General features: G+C 45.2%; 1 protein-coding gene across 2 annotated transcripts in view; it reads right to left on the bottom strand.

Moving 5' to 3' along the window:
* Tspan5 (tetraspanin 5) overlaps positions 1-15,600 on the bottom strand; it is a 140,066-nt gene that overhangs the window by 27,377 nt on the left and 97,089 nt on the right. For both annotated transcript variants that reach the window (XM_048333623.1, XM_048333624.1), the window contains exon 2: positions 3,976-4,026. In XM_048333623.1, the coding sequence (XP_048189580.1) occupies positions 3,976-4,026 (51 nt within the window). The remainder of the gene's footprint in view (positions 1-3,975; positions 4,027-15,600) is intronic.

Here is a 15,600-nt window from a genome sequence, read left to right as displayed (position 1 = left end):
GCTTGCTCTACACCCTCAACCCCCTAAAGCTGTGCTATGCTTTTACCTTTATAAACCCCAGCATGAGGACTGTTAGGGTCATAGTGTTAGCACTAGAGTCTGCCCTGTGTCCCTGGCCTGTCAGCCCATTTTTCACTATCACATTTTCAGCTCCCGAGTCTGTGCTGTGTCCCTGGCCAGTCAGTTCGTTTTTTACTTCCCCAATAAATCTATCTTTTTGCTTGAGACTGTCTCTGAGTGGTGGACTCTTGGAGGGACAGGGAATCTCCTCCCTCGAACCCTGTAACAGTCCCCAGGGGACAATAGCACCTCACCCCAGGTGGAACATTCCACTGTGGGCCTGGCCAAGGACATCTTGCTGGGAAGAAACCATAACCCATTTTCTGTTTTCTACTTGCTAGTTAAGCCTCATATAAGCCCACCTCAAAATCCAGTTCCTTGCACAACCTCCAATCCTGCAGGAAGGTCTGTGCCCCTGGATGTCTCTCAATAAACAGTCCTTGCCTGTTGAGGATCAAGTCCAGTCTATGCCTTTTCCATTCTCCTCCATTTTCCTAACACAGTGCATAGATGCAACGCCTGACCGACCATCTGCTTTCTATCTGTGTCTCCCCAGAATGCCACTGTGTTCTATGGCCAGACCCGTGCTCCCCAAGCTGGTCTCATGGCTGAACCCCTTCTTTAGTTCCCTTGCTCATGATGTCCTACTAAATAGTGACTGGATGATCTTGGCCAGGTTAGAGCAGCTCTCACAAGAGAGTAGCCATCAAGAAGGGCGTGTCCATTTCCCTCCCGGCATTGTCACCCCCTTGATATTTGTCACCCTTGATATTTGTGACACATCGCCCGTTTTAGAAATGTGTGTGTTTTTTTTAATCAGAGACATTTGAGGCAACCCATGAAAAAAAAAAAAAAAGATAGTTGTACTTCAAAAAGGGGAGGGAGGGAACCTTTCAAAATAACCAAATGTCTATTTATTGCTAGAATAGACGATTCATTCATTTAATGCCTTCCAGCATCTTTTTCAAAGCCTGAAATGGGCTCTTACTAAAAGAGTTATAAAAAACAAACCCTGCACTATCTGGCATTTAACCAAGTGGAGAATTTCTAAAAGGGAAATTTCTGAGATTCCACCAATACAAATCCCCAAGCTTAACCAGGATGAGACAGGAGCTAATCATAATCCCGGAGATTAGCGTTCAATGTAAAAGTTTCTGTAGATAAAATTATCTGTTTGGGGAACTTAATTTGTCCTATGCCAAACAGAATCACATCCTGCTTCAAAAGGTTGCAAGATTTCTAGGGAGGTTTATTTTTCAATACTATAGAAGTCGTTTGTAAGTAACTAGGGAATACCATGTGTCCTTTTCTTTTTCTGCCATGTTGGGGATCAAACACAGGGCCTTGTTCAGTACAAGTTGCTCTGTCATGGAGTTACTCAACTGATGGTACCTATTCAAAACTCAAGATTTACTTGGAGTTTTGTTTTATGTGGTTTATCTGAACATAATTTTACTTGTAAAAATTCCCATTAGTATCTGAAAGATTTTTGTTTGTTTTGTTGGTTGATGGAACTTCTTAGTTTCTCTCTCCTGTCAGAATGCCTGTCAGAACATTTATCACATCAAAGAACTTTTGCCTTCAGGATACAGCCAGGCTAGGGAGCCAGCAGACTCTGGAGATAAGAGAATGGCCTTCTGGGAAAAGTTAAGCGGACCTCGTAGTTTACTGGAACTTTTACCCAAAGCAAACACTTTCACTCTTTCAAGGTGGGAGACAGTGAGACTTTAACCCTGTGGCCAAAGACCAGGAGAGACTAAAAATACTCCCAAACAAAGAAGCAAAAAGAAGCTTCCAGTCCCTTTTTGAATTCCAGCAGAGAAAGTGAACAGAAAAAACAACCTGAAAGCTAAGGCTTTAAGAAACTGTAGTGGAGGTGTGAACACAAGGTGTCCATCTCTTCAGTGTGTGGCCTAGAACAGAAACTGCCCACATCCTCTCTTCACTGTAACTTAGATATGCTACCCCATATTTTCAGATTTTTCCTTTTATGACAAGGATTGGACCATCCACTTTGCTTGCAAAACAGGAGCCCTATCACTTGAGCCATGCCTCTAGCCATTTTTTTTGTTTGTTTTTTTGCCAGTCCTGGGCCTTGGACTCAGGGCCTGAGCACTGTCCCTGGCTTCTTTTTGCTCAAGGCTAGCACTCTACCACTTGAGTCACAGCGTCACTTCTGGCCAATTTCTGTATATGTGGTGCTGGGGAATCGAACCCAGGGCTTCAAGTATAGGAGGCAAGCACTCTTGCCACTAGGCCATATCCCCAACCCGCCTCTAGCCAGTTTTGTTTTACTTCTTTTTCAGGTAGAGTCTCATGCTTTTGCCCTGAGGTGATCTCTCCTACATTGGCATATTGAATAGCCAATAGCTGGGCCTTGGATATCTTGTTTTATTAATTTTTTAATTAATTAATTTATTTATATTTTTTGCCAGTCCTGGGCCTTGGACTCAGGGCCTGAGCACTGTCCCTGGCTTCTTTTTGCTCAAGGCTAGCACTCTGCCACTTGAGCCACAGCGCCACTTCTGGCTTTTTCTGTGTATGTGGTGCTGAGGAATCGAACCCAGGGCTTCATGTATAGTTGGCAAGCACTCCTGCCACTAGGCCATATTCCCAGCTTTTTAATTTATTTTTAAAATGCTCTGTAGGTAGTTGTACAAAGGGGTTTCAATGCAACCTATCAGTTTATGAGAATGAAGCATCTTGATCAATGTCACCCCTTCCATCATTCCTCCGTTCATCTGTCTTGAATATTCCTCAGTACTTAGAATTAGCATAAAGGATGCGTTTACCTGGTATTCAAACATGAATTTATATCTAATAGGCTAAAAGATAATGCACTATATTAAAAAGCACTTATTATGGCTTGAATCATCTTCCAAAGTGGGGATACATTCCCCCTCAAACAAAACTAAACAGGTAGTATATGATTTTTATAAGCATAACTGAAATTCTTGGGGCCTGAATGAGAAAATATCACTAGAAATATAGATCTCTAGCCAACTCATCAAATTCCAACCACATTCTCTGTTGTAATGAGTATGGTTGGTTTTTGTGTGCGTGTGATCATTTTAGAATACTGCAATGGGGTCTGAGGGTGGGGGATCCCCCACCCCTCCAAGAGTCCACCAACTCAGAGACAGTCTCAAGTAAAAAGATGGATTTATTGGGGAAGTAAAAAGTATACTGACCGGCCAGGGTCACAGCCCAGATTCAGGAGCTGGGACCATCACCGTGAAAAACAGGCTGGCTGGCCAGGGCCGCAGCTTAGACTCGGGAGCTGGGGCCCTGCGCCCCGGGCCACGCTCAGGCTTGGGTTATAAAGGCAAACACCACATGGCCAAGCCGGCCACACACAGGTGGCCAATGAGGTTACAACTCTTACAGAACATGCCAGGTCACACGCAGGGGGCCAATGGAGTTACAGTCTGTCTCATAGCAACTGTTTGAACCAACCTATCATGTTAGTTAGACTTGGCACATGGATTTGGCAGGGCGCACGTGATGCAGGCGGATTCGCCTACTCATGGGAGGGCACAGGTTTAACCTTGAGCTTTCCACTACTCAGGTGGTCAAGCAGTTTACACAGTCTTATCACAGCGAACGGGAATTTCCCTGGGTAGGGCGGGGAGATCTTAGTGGAGATGGAGTCAGCTTCTGTTCTCTTTAATCTGAAATGGAGTCAATCTGACACCCCTCCACAGCCAGTGATGGCGCTGGCCAGATCTGACCTCCATATTACAAATACCACAGATCTTTAGAATTCTAAAGTCCTTTCGAATTCCACACTTAACTTCCAAGAATACAATCTTCATTAAAAGATACATGTTTCTTTTCCCCCTGCAATGGTCAAAGACAAAAGGAGACATACACACAGCCGTGGACCAAACACATGTATGTTTGTGACAAACTTACTTTTTCATTCCATGCCCACAGTCCAATTCCAAGAAATGTTATTCCCAAAAACTAAAAGAAAGAAAGAAAAAGAAACCAGTGTGAGTATACGTTAAACATCATGTTCGTGTTTTGTTTTTAACCAATACACAAAAGAAAGTTTTCAATGAACTCTTGTCACTTTACCTGCCTAGGAAACAACTTTTTCTAAAACCTGTAAATCATCTTTTAACTGTATTTGTTTTTGGTCATTTCCTTTTTGGTTCTGGGGATCAAACCCAAGATGTTACCCTTGCTATGCAAGTGCTTTGCCACAGCACTACATATCAGCCCCCAAACCATCTTATTTAGAGGACTAGAACTAGCATAACCCCTCCACCTGAAGTTATTACAGCACTGGGGAGGACTGGAAATGCCAGGGGGCTGAGAAGCCATTCAAATAATGAAGAATATAAAATAAGTAGAATTTGGAGTGAAATGAAAATTACTGATAATACAGAATGCTTTTGAAGGTAGGAGGGTAGGAAGTGATCATTAGCAAATGGACATGCAGGCTATGAATTTAGAAGAGGTAAGAGGGGGTACAGGAGCCCCATGTCTCTCAGCAAGCTCCTCCTCACTCCTTCAAGAGGAGCAAGAAGCTGGGGACCAACTGCTCATGTTCATGCATCCTACCTACTCAAAAGGCTAAGATCTGAGGATTGAGGTTCAAAACCAGGCTGGGCAAGAAAGATCATGAGACTCTCTTTCTCCTGTTAAACACCAAAAAGCCAGAAGTAGAGCTGTGGCTCAATGGTCGAGTGTCAACTTTGAGTGAAAAAGCTATGGGACAGCTCCCAGGCCTCGAATTCAAGCTCCAGTGCCAGTACAAAAACAAAAAAAGGACCAAGAGTCTTATCATTATGATCCAAAGAAGATCTAGTTTGTTGTTTTCCAGAAACATACGTCAGAGTGGAGAGAACTCCTCAGTTCTTCCTGGTGAACCCCCAAATGCCCTCACTTCGGGCCTAAACAGGCCAGCCCAGCGCAGGGGGCCCAGCCAGCCTTGCCCACGTAGCCTACCCTCTGACGATTAGCTGCACGGGTGATGTGGGGGACAGGATGGAAGCAGCTGATGACTGAGAAAACTTGACATTTTAATTAACTCCCACTGTATTCCATCTGTATCCTTTACAAGGTTTTGGGGGGAGGGGGTGGCCATGGGGCTTGAACTCAGGGCCTGGGCATCATCCCCAAGCTCTTTTTGATCAAGACTAGCACTCTGCCACTTGAGCCCCAGCTCTGCTTCTGGTTTTCTGATGGTCACGGAGTGTCCTGCCTGGGCTGGCTTTGAACCTCGATCCTCAAACCTCTGCCTCTTGAATAGCTAGGATTCCAGGCGTGATCCACCTGAGCCCAGCAGCTCTCCTTTACATTTTTAACATCTCTGAAATTTGGCCATGTCTTCATTTTATGGTATCTCACTGTGTGGTTGATTCCTTTCCCTTGATGCTCCTTCAAATGATACCATGTCTCCACATTAAGGGGCCATCAACTGAGACACAATGGACAGAACTGTTCACTCACTGAGAGCCCAACAATGAGGACGTGGGTGGCCATGGGGAAAGTACATCCTACACCTCATCTTTTCCAAGAGCAAGTCTGATTTTCCTTTGCAAACACTGGCGTGAAGGGCAGGTGGGCAGAGTGACAGCAGCTTCGGTCTGGAGGCAAGAGCCCATGCTGTTTACTTTGCTAACATCTTGATTAAGTTAAATGTCAGAAAAGTGGTCCACTGAGAGCATGTGCTGAGAATGTGAGCGGGAGGGCGGCTGTTTATCCTGTACAGTTGCAGGGGAAGCTGAAAACCATCCACCTGGCCAGGCTCTTACCAGGTACCATAAGGAGCCCGGATGGACTAGCCCAATGGCTGATAAAGCCCAACAGGGCTAGGGGTTGGGGCCTCACACCTATAATCCTAGCTAGTCAGGAGGCTGAGATCTGAGAATCACAGTTTGAAGCCAGCCTAAGCAGGAAGGTCCATGAGACTCTTATTTCCAAGTAACTAGCAAACAGCAGGAGGTAGAGCTGTGGCTCAAGTGGTGTAGCATTAGCCTGGAATGAGAAAGCTGACAGCTCCTAACTCTGAGTTCAAGGCCCAGTACTGGCATAATAAATACATAAACAAATAAACAAATCCAAGCAGGGCTGGGAAAATGGCTAGAACACAGTTACAGAAGGGATTAAGAAAGTCAATTAACCACTCTGAGATGCAGTGGTTTTACCAAGTAGAACTTCCCTGACAGCAGTCTGACATTAAATAAGACAGTACGTGATACATCCTGCACCTGGATACAGAAAAGCTTCAGCATGTCTTTGGTTTGGCAAAAACGGACTCCATTCTTCCCACCCTTGCCCCTATGGATTTGGGAGTTGGGGTGTGTGTGGGGGGGTCCTGTCTGCCAAGTTAAACTGTAGTTTACCTTTCCATTACACTGGCCAGAGTAAGATTTCACATGATTTTTCAGACCCCAAACAACAATATAAGCAAAGTACAAAACCAAAACAACATTAGTCATGTTTACAGATGCTGGGAAACTGACGCATAAAGTACGTGTTCATGCTCTGACTTTCTCACGTTCCCAGTTCCCATCTCGCAAGACTTCTGGTGCTAAAGCTCTTCCCAGACACCTGTGCAGTTCTCTAGGGAGGGGTGCGTGGCATAGACCACTGTGGTTAACAGTCCCTCTTGCTGCTGAAGAGGATGGGCGTGTTACTGTCGAGGATCCACACAATTGTAAAGTTCCTTTTGTTTATTACGTACTATGCACAGGTGCTCAGAGCTCTGTTGGCAATGTCTCTTTGAAAGTGTCACAACAAAGGGGTTACAACTCAACATGTCGGCTTATGAATACAATGTGTCTTGCTTAATATCACCCCTTCCATCATTCCCACCCATCCTTCCCAACCACTTTGCACTACTTACAAGTTATGAAAAAAAGAGAATAAAAATAAAGTTTTTCACACTTTGAAATAGGCACTCTTGTTAACCCCCTTTTAAGAAAGTGGGAGATGAGGTTCAGAGAGTTTTGGTAACTTGTTTATTGGTACATGACCACTAAGTGATGGAGTAAAGATTTGTTTAAAGATTTGTTTAACATAGGCACCCATCTCCTAAGAAAAGCTGTGGAGTTCAGATTAGAATTATATGGGATATGATCAAGACATCGTATCTCCTGCCCCTGGCAAGCAAAGGAGGAGTTGACGAGGTAAAAGAGACAAAAATCATGCGGTCAATGGTTGTAGACAAGGCACAGTGGGCCATGCCTATAAACCCAGCATTGTGGGAGGCGCAGATGGGAGAAGAAGAAACAAAAAGTCAGACCTTATGTCAAAAAAGAATGCAGGTATAATAAACTTGCCTGTCTTCCTATTACCATGGGAGGTAGAGATATAAGGCTCATAGTCCTAGATCAGCCCCATACAAAAAGCAAAGAGGATGGGATTCTACCTGGAAAATAAACTAAAGGAAAAAGGACTGGGAATATGGCCTAGTGGCAAGAGTGCTTCCCTCATATACATGAAGCCCTGGGTTCAATTCCTCAGCACCACATATATAGAAAACGGCCAGAAGTGGTGCTGTGACTTACGGGGCAGAGGGCTAGCCTTGAGCAAAAAAGAAGCCAGGGACAGTGCTCAGGCCCTGAGTTCAAGGCCCAGGACTGGCAAAAAAAAGGGGGGGAGGGGCTGGGGTGTACACAAGCGATAGAATCCCATAGAAGGAAAAACGGTGAAAATCAGTTGAGGTACAGGATCAACTTTCTTCTCTTCACATAACATTCTCCCTCCTCTAGGCACTTTAAGAAACATCTTTTGCTTTCTCAAGTCATACTAAATAGCTTGGAGACCAACTGTGGGTTTTCCACAAAGAAGAGAAGGTTAACAAAACTAAAATAAAAATACAGATGTCAGAAAGATCCAGAGATGATTTCCCTTTACAATCACCACTTCCTGCATTGGCTGCGACTTTCCAAAAGGGCTTATGGAAGTTGGAAAGAGAACACAACTTGAAGCTAGGCGAAGCATCTGTACCTACAGCCAGCAAGAAGAGCGAGGCGGAGCAGGGCCTCCACGGCATACATACCTTCAGGGCTACATCACCAGCGAACGCCCTCCCAATTACTCTCTGGCCCATATGTTTTGTTTTAAAATCAAGTTGTTCCAGCTTCAAATAATTAAACAGACAAGAGCCAAGAAACAGACAGGCACGCAGCGCTTGAAGCACATGCAGTCTCTCTTCCCTCATCCTGAAGAAAAGCCCATAAACCACCACACTGACCTCATTGTGAAACCCAGAGAGGCCAGTTTACAGGGAACGGCCGGGGGCTCTGAAGAGCAGCTTTCTCTCCACTTGAGACAGAATCAAAACCAAATCCGAGCTATCTTTTCCACAAGGCAACAGATGCATGCAGATGTGCACTACAAATGTTTCTGTACCCAATTTTTGATGCTGAATAACAATCCTTTTGCCAACATTGGCTGAATATTACAAACCTGAGTGAAGGTACTAGTTTTGGTCTGTTCATTGTTAGTGATACAACCCAGGACCTTGGACATTGCTAGGCAAGTGCTGTACCACTGAGCTACAACCCCAGCCCTAAAGTTCTGGGGTTCTTTTTTGTTTGTCTTTTTTTCTTGGTTTTGTGAGTGTGTATGCATGTGTACGTGCATATGTGTGTGTTTGTGTGTGTGTGTGTGTGTGTGTGTGTGCATGCCAGTAGTGGGGTTTGAACTCAGGACCTAGATTCTGTACCTAAGCTTTTTCACTCAAGGCTGATACTCTACCACTTCAGCCATACCTGATCTGCTTTTTGCTGGCTAAGAGCCACATGTACTTTTTTTTTTGGGGGGGGGGGTGGCCTGGGCTGGTTTTGAACCATGATCCTCAGATCTCAGCCTACTGAGTAGCTAGGATTACAGGTGTAAGATGCCAGCACTCAGCCTAAGGTTTTGTTTTTAAGATGATGAGTTCTACCTCTCCAGTGTGGAAGACGCTAGCTATGGAGGAGTTGAAATGCAGCTAGTTGGATTTGAGATGCAGGGTGTTAAGTGCACACTGGGCCTGAAGTTGTAATATGACTAAAAAGAATATAAATAACTCATTAATAGTTGTTTTGTTATTTATTCCATGTCGAAATGGTAATGGTTCAAACCTATTGGAGAATTTTTGAGATCTACCAATTAAACATATTATAATTAAGTTCACCTGTTTCGTTTTCACTTTTTAAACCTAGTCATTGGAAAATGTAAATTACATTTATGACTTGCATTATATTGAATAATAAGGAGGGTCTGAGCACATTGCAATCCCATGCGCTTGTTAGCACTGATTTCCAGATGAGAAACCCTACTTAGAAATACCACATATTTCTACCAACAACACAAAAGAAGGCACTTGAGTTGCTCAAGCAATTAGACTCCTTAGTCCAAGCTCAAAGTATCATAGTACATGGCAGGTGTTGGTGGCTCATGCCTGTATTATAGCTACTCAGGATGCTGAGATATGAGGGTCATGGTTAGAAGCCAGTCTGGGCAAGAAAGCCCATGAGACTCTTATTTCCAGTTAACCACCAAAAAGCAGGAAGCAGAGCTATGGCTCAAGTGGTAAAGTGCCAGACTCAAGTGAAAAAGCTAAAGGACAGCATCTAAGCCCTGAGTTCAAGCACGCACACACACACACACACACACACACACACACACAATCTGAAGGGTTTCAGACTTCACCATTTTTTTGGATTTTGGAATCTTTCCATAGACTTTTCTGTTGGCATGTACAGAATACAAAACTCCAAAACTTTGGGAGTATCAATTGGCACCTGAAGAGTATCAGGTTCCAGATTGGGGATGCTCTTACCTGTGCTTTCCTAGTATGTACAAACTGTCTGTCCATGGAACATGCTCAGAGATGGAGAAGTGAGATGAAACCCACCCAAAGGCTCTAAATAGCTCTGTGAGTATGAAATCCTCCGAGGTATGCTACTATGACATGGGACAGGTATGTCTCTATGACATGAGAGACAGTCTCCATCGGTGGGAAGACTAGCAGAGGTGGTGATGGAAGCTGCCAGGGTAGGCAGAACAAGGACCAGCACAGTGGAGAGAAAACAGACCAGCAGGCGAGAGCGACTGAATTCTGAGAGGGTATACCAGGTCCCGTTCCTGGAGGCCACAGGCAGAAGGGTTCTTCCAAGTCAACTTAAGAGGCCGCCCAGCATCTGCCTACAATCGTCAACAAATCTTGAGTGCCTACTGTGCGCCAGACACCACTTTGGTCTGGAAATAAATGGGGATTAGAAAACTGTCTACAATGAGCTCACAATCCAGTAAGAGAATAGTAATAATCAAATAATCAAAGAGTCCAAAGTAAAACCAGCTCGATAGAAGAAGAAAATAAGGCCGAGGAAGGCTGTAAGAGGAGAACCCAGACTTCCTGAGTAAGGGATGCACAAATTGGTTCCTGAAAGAGAATAAAGAGAAGAGGTGCCCAGCACTAGTGGCTCATACCTGAAATCCTAGCTACTCAGGAGCCTGACATCTGGAGGATGACAGTTTGAGGCCAACCCAGACAGACAAATCTAAGAGACTCTTATCTCCAATGAAGCATCAAAAAGCTGGAAATTGATGCTGGCTCAATTGATAGATAGAATGCCAACCATGAGTGAAAAGTAAGTGACAGCTTGAGCCCTGAGTTCAAACCCCAGTACTGGCACAAAGCGGGGCACACTTTTTCTTAGTTATGTTCGGATACTGTACTCTGGGAGATGGGTGGCCCCAGTCCACACAAGTGTGCTAAATGCTAATAAAATGCACTCCGTGATAAAACAGCAATTTAACTCTGGCTATCTCAAAGAAGTCAGCACGGCTGGTGGAAAATTCAATACACACAAAGTCAATTCTGCTTTTGCCACTGGATCCCCGTGTCCTCATTTGTTGTACACACTGTCCTGAATCCCCAAGATAAAAGGGCATGGCAGATAAATCTCAGACTTCAGAAGAGGGCATTCCCCATCTGGGCCTGGGTCAGGGTCTGCTGCTGCACTCTGTCCAACACTGTTTTCCAATGGGCCTGAGCGTTCCCTGCCTGCTGACCTCTGGCTCTACCCTTTCCTGGTTTCGAGATCATGGAAAAGCTCTTCATTAATGTGGTAAATGTTTATTGAGCCCCCATTATGAGGACAGCAGACATCAAAGGCTTTGTGTCAATCAGGGAATCATACACTACAGTTTCTTCTGGAGTTGACACACTAGTTGTCGAGTGCAGGGAGAGAATGTGAACCAAAGGAGAGAGATAGAAAGTGAATGAAATATGAAAATGGAAACAGGTAAGGAAAGCCTCCATTGACTAAGCAACACATTAGAACATGATTCTAATTACAGGATTGTCTAGGAGGATGTGGAAGAGGAGAGTGGAAAGAAGGATGGATGATGAAGGCAGAACAGAGTTTCAATCAAATCTGTTGATCAGCAGGGTGGGGTGAGTGGGGAGGGTAAAAGCAGTAGACATTCGTTCTGAGCGAGGTTTGATATTTGCATGGCCAAAACATCATGATGGGGCCTCTTCAATGAATATTGATGATCAAAAACCTGAAAAAAATAAAGAATAGGAGCCAGGCACCGGTGGCTCACACGTATAATCCTGGCTATCAAGAGGCTGAGATCTGAGGTTTGTGGTTCAAAGCCAGCCTGGACAGGAAAGCCCGTGAGACTCTTATCTCCAATTAACCCCTAGAAAACTGGAAGTGGCACCGTGGCTCAAGGTGGTTGTGCAAAGTGGCAGTGTGTTGAGCAGAAAGAGTCTTGAGTACAAGCCCCATGACTGACAAAAAGAAAGAAAGAAAGAAAGAAAGAAAGAGAGAGAGAAAGAAGACAAGAAAGTGGGTGTGCTCAACTGAAGGGGTGGGTGCCACTGAGGAGAGCTGAGAGAGGAGAAATATGGTAAAAGTTTAATTGCATGGAGGGAAATACAGCAGTGAAATCTTGTTTGGGAAATGGGGCATGGGAAAGGGGAACGCAATGGAGGGGGTGAGGTTGAGATGTATGTATGTGTGGAAATGTTAGGAGGGAAACCTACTTGTATAACTAATGTATGCTCATAGAAAAGAAAACAGCATAATAAAACCTAGTATTTTATATAACATATATATATATGGGAAGGAAGGAAGGAAGGAAGGAAGGAAGGAAGGAAGGAAGGAAGGAAGGAAGGAAGGGAAAGGGAAGGAGGGAAGGAGGGGGAGGGGAGGGGAGGGAGGGAGGGAGGGAGGGAGGGAGGGAGGGAGGCAAGCTAGCTGACTGGCAGATGTCAGGGGATTGGGGTCCCAAGCAAAGTGAGTAGCTTGTCCTGGTCCTGTGGCGAGACAGGACCAGATGGAGGATCACCATGAAGAAGTGGAGGGTATAAGATGGTGGGAAAGAACTCAGGTTGTGTTGAGCTTCACACTCCATGGTGAGAACTGTGGTGTCTCCTCTGAGACAAAAAGAATTCACTCTTCTCTCCTGAACTTCCTTCTCCCTGGCAGGAAGTGCCCTTGTTTAGAGGGCACTCTGGGTAGAATGCCATCTGAATAGAGAGGACAACATTCCTTGCCTTGTGTCTGACTAGAGGAATGTCGGCGACTGTGTTAAGGCACAAGCGCCCACACAAAGCAGATGCAGAAGCACCTGCCCTCAGCCTAATTCTTGCCTCTGATACTGCCAGGCTGGGATATGTAAGTATCCCCGGGCATTCAAAACAAACTAACACACTTTGATCTCCTTCCATGGCAATGCTGTTCGTGAGTTCTGAGCATATGGCTCTAAAATCTTGACATCCACTAGTTTTGAAATTCCACATGAAAAGTTTTTCCTTATCAGTGCTCACTGGTGTACTAATTTCACCACCTTGGTTTCGGGACAATCATACCTATTCTGTTGTGGAATCTCTCTGAAAGAATGTAGGGTATCCATTATAACTGCTACTGATTGAGGCAGCAGCTTCTCAGTCTATATTCCCCTCTCTGAAAATTGGCCCCACCCTTGGGGCGGTCCCTGCAGTCCTGTTTGTCTGGGGTGGTAGTGGATGCACCTTCCACTTAGTGAATCCACTAAGGCCAAAGCAGGATTCAGGAAGAGCTAGCTATTCATTTAACACCAGGCTAAACCACATAGCCTCGTTCCTGGAGGTTTGGTGGCCTCAGTCTCCATAAGACAGAAGAGGTGGGAAGTTTGTAGGAAGAGTTTTCAGACAGGGATAGGAAACATCAACCACGAATAAGCTGTGTTCCTGTCCACTTCTGGCTCTTTCCGGCTGCACTTCCTGACATGGTACGCCATGCAATGCCCCAGGATTTCTATTGTAAGGAACCCCCTCAACTCCAGCTACTCTGGGAGCTTTCTGTTGCTTGCAACCCAAAGGATCTGAGACATAAATAGGAGAGCAGATTAATTTCCTCATGGTTTGTTTACTGGAAACTACAGACCATGCGGAGCAGGCCCCGAAGCAATGGTGCTGGCACTCACAGTGCCCTGGCAGAGGGCGTGGCTCCTTTTCCAATAACTGGATAGGAGGGACAGCTGTTCTGAGGTGTTCCTGATACTTGGTGTGTGAGTGACTGTGTCATTCAGCCACATGCCATCTGAAGGGAAGAGCAGATCTGCGCTTGCTTGTTGAATTATGGCGGCAGAATGCAAAGCAGCTAGGTCCTAAGGACTGAATCCTGAAACTGTATCTCACAGAGAAGCCCCCTCCAAAAGAGGCCCTTTTGGAGGTCCCCAAGCATTAGAGACCTGTGTCCTTTCCTCTATTTCCCCCAAAAGGATGAACATAAGGGTTCTTTGCCCTTGCAGAACAAGGGGGAAAGCCAGGGTATCTTTGAAAAAACATCACCATGCAGGGACAGCCTTGTTTGGAAATCCTTTGTGAAGAGTTTGAGGGTTGACATTTTGGCAAGAACTAGTAATCTGAGATGTGAAGGGAAGGGAGGACTATGCGAGCAATAAACCGATATTCTTGGAAATCACCCAAGCAATGCAGGCACGTAAAGAGGAACATGAAGGATTAGCTACCCACTCTTGGATGGAAACACGGAGGCTTCACGTGTACAGGCCACTAATCTTTGCTTGTCTCAGAAAAAAGAAGGCTCACCCTGCTGGGGCTCTTCCATCTGTAACCCCTTGATTAGATACAGCCAGGGCTGAAACACACAGTGGGCTGTTCTGATGCTGAGGACCGAGGAAGGATTTTCCAAGTGCAGGCATGGGAAACAAGTTATCTGCGGACACACACCAGCCTTTGTGGGAATAAGCTCTTGCTGTTTACATTAAACAGCCAAGAGGAGCAGGGCTTGCTAATGGCATCTTTGAAAGTTGAATATTCTCAGATGCACACAGCTTTCCTGTTGAAATATCTTGACAAAAAAAAATACATGAGTTAGACATGAGTTAATGTGAATAAAAGTCAAAATAGGATTACTCTTTTTGAAAGCACTAGTAGGATTATAACATCTCATTTCTTTAATGAGTATCTTCAGTCGACATCAGGCATGGTGCTAGGTGCCAAGGGTAGAAAGGTGAAAGAGCCCACAAATGATTCCCTTCCTTGAAGAGCTAATGGTTGGCATAAATGCAACCACCTCAAGTGCAGTGAATGGAGCCTTCCCAGAGACACAGAAGGGTTGCCATAGAAACACAGAGGCCATGGGATAGAGAGCGGGCAGAGGAAGCTTCCTGGGAAGTGAGGAAATGTATTTTAAAGGGAAGGCGGTGGCAGACTCTCTCCAGAAGATGCATCAGCTTATGCAAAAGGATCAAAGCCTGAAACAGCAGGCTTCTTCCACAATCTTCCACCAGGCTCCCAGCAGGCTGAAGTTCCCACCCTGAGCAGCACATAGGGGACTTGTTAGAAATTCGAACTCTCTAAGACCCTCATGGTGGGCCAGGTTCCATTTTACAACACGCCCTTAAGGTAATTGTGATGCTTGGGAAAGCTTGAGAATTTCTAAACTAGAGAGCTAAGCAGGGCTGTGACCAGCACGCCATGCATTATGGGTACGCCGAGACCATCAAGCCTGGGGAAGCCAAGTGAGGAGTTTAAGCAAAAACAGTGACAAGGATCAGATTTGTATGTTAGGAAAATCATTTCAGTCTAGTACAGCCAATGAGCTGGAGCAGAGTCAGGCTTCAGGCAGTGTGACACAGGCTGAGAGGTCATTATCCAATCCACAGAGAGAGGGCCACCAGCTGAGCAGATGCAGACAGTAGAAGAGACCCACTGGGAGGTGGTGGCAGGGAGAAGGATGTGAGGTTAAGGACCTACTGATCAACAGGTCTGGCTTTGAACTCCAAATACATAAATGGGGGCAAGCCTCTTGACCTCTATTCCCCAGGCTCCAAGTCTGTTTGATGGAGGTATGGGTTTCTCTGAACCTTTGGTTTGGTGTTGGGACTTGAACCCACAGTTTTGCTCATACCAAACACAATGCTCTGCCACTCAGAAACACCCCCAACCCCTCCCTCCCCCAGCCCTTCCTAGGATTTTAGCTTAATCAACTTGCTAGGCTGTTGGTGTTACATACAAAGTTGGGAATGCTAGAAGTGGAGACCTTTTAAAGGGGATATTATATTATTCTTTAT

The sequence above is a fragment of the Perognathus longimembris genome, chromosome 24, assembly GCF_023159225.1.
Source record: "Perognathus longimembris pacificus isolate PPM17 chromosome 24, ASM2315922v1, whole genome shotgun sequence".
Classification (NCBI taxonomy): Eukaryota; Metazoa; Chordata; class Mammalia; order Rodentia; family Heteromyidae; genus Perognathus; species Perognathus longimembris.
This window is presented reverse-complemented; position numbering and strand designations above follow the sequence as displayed.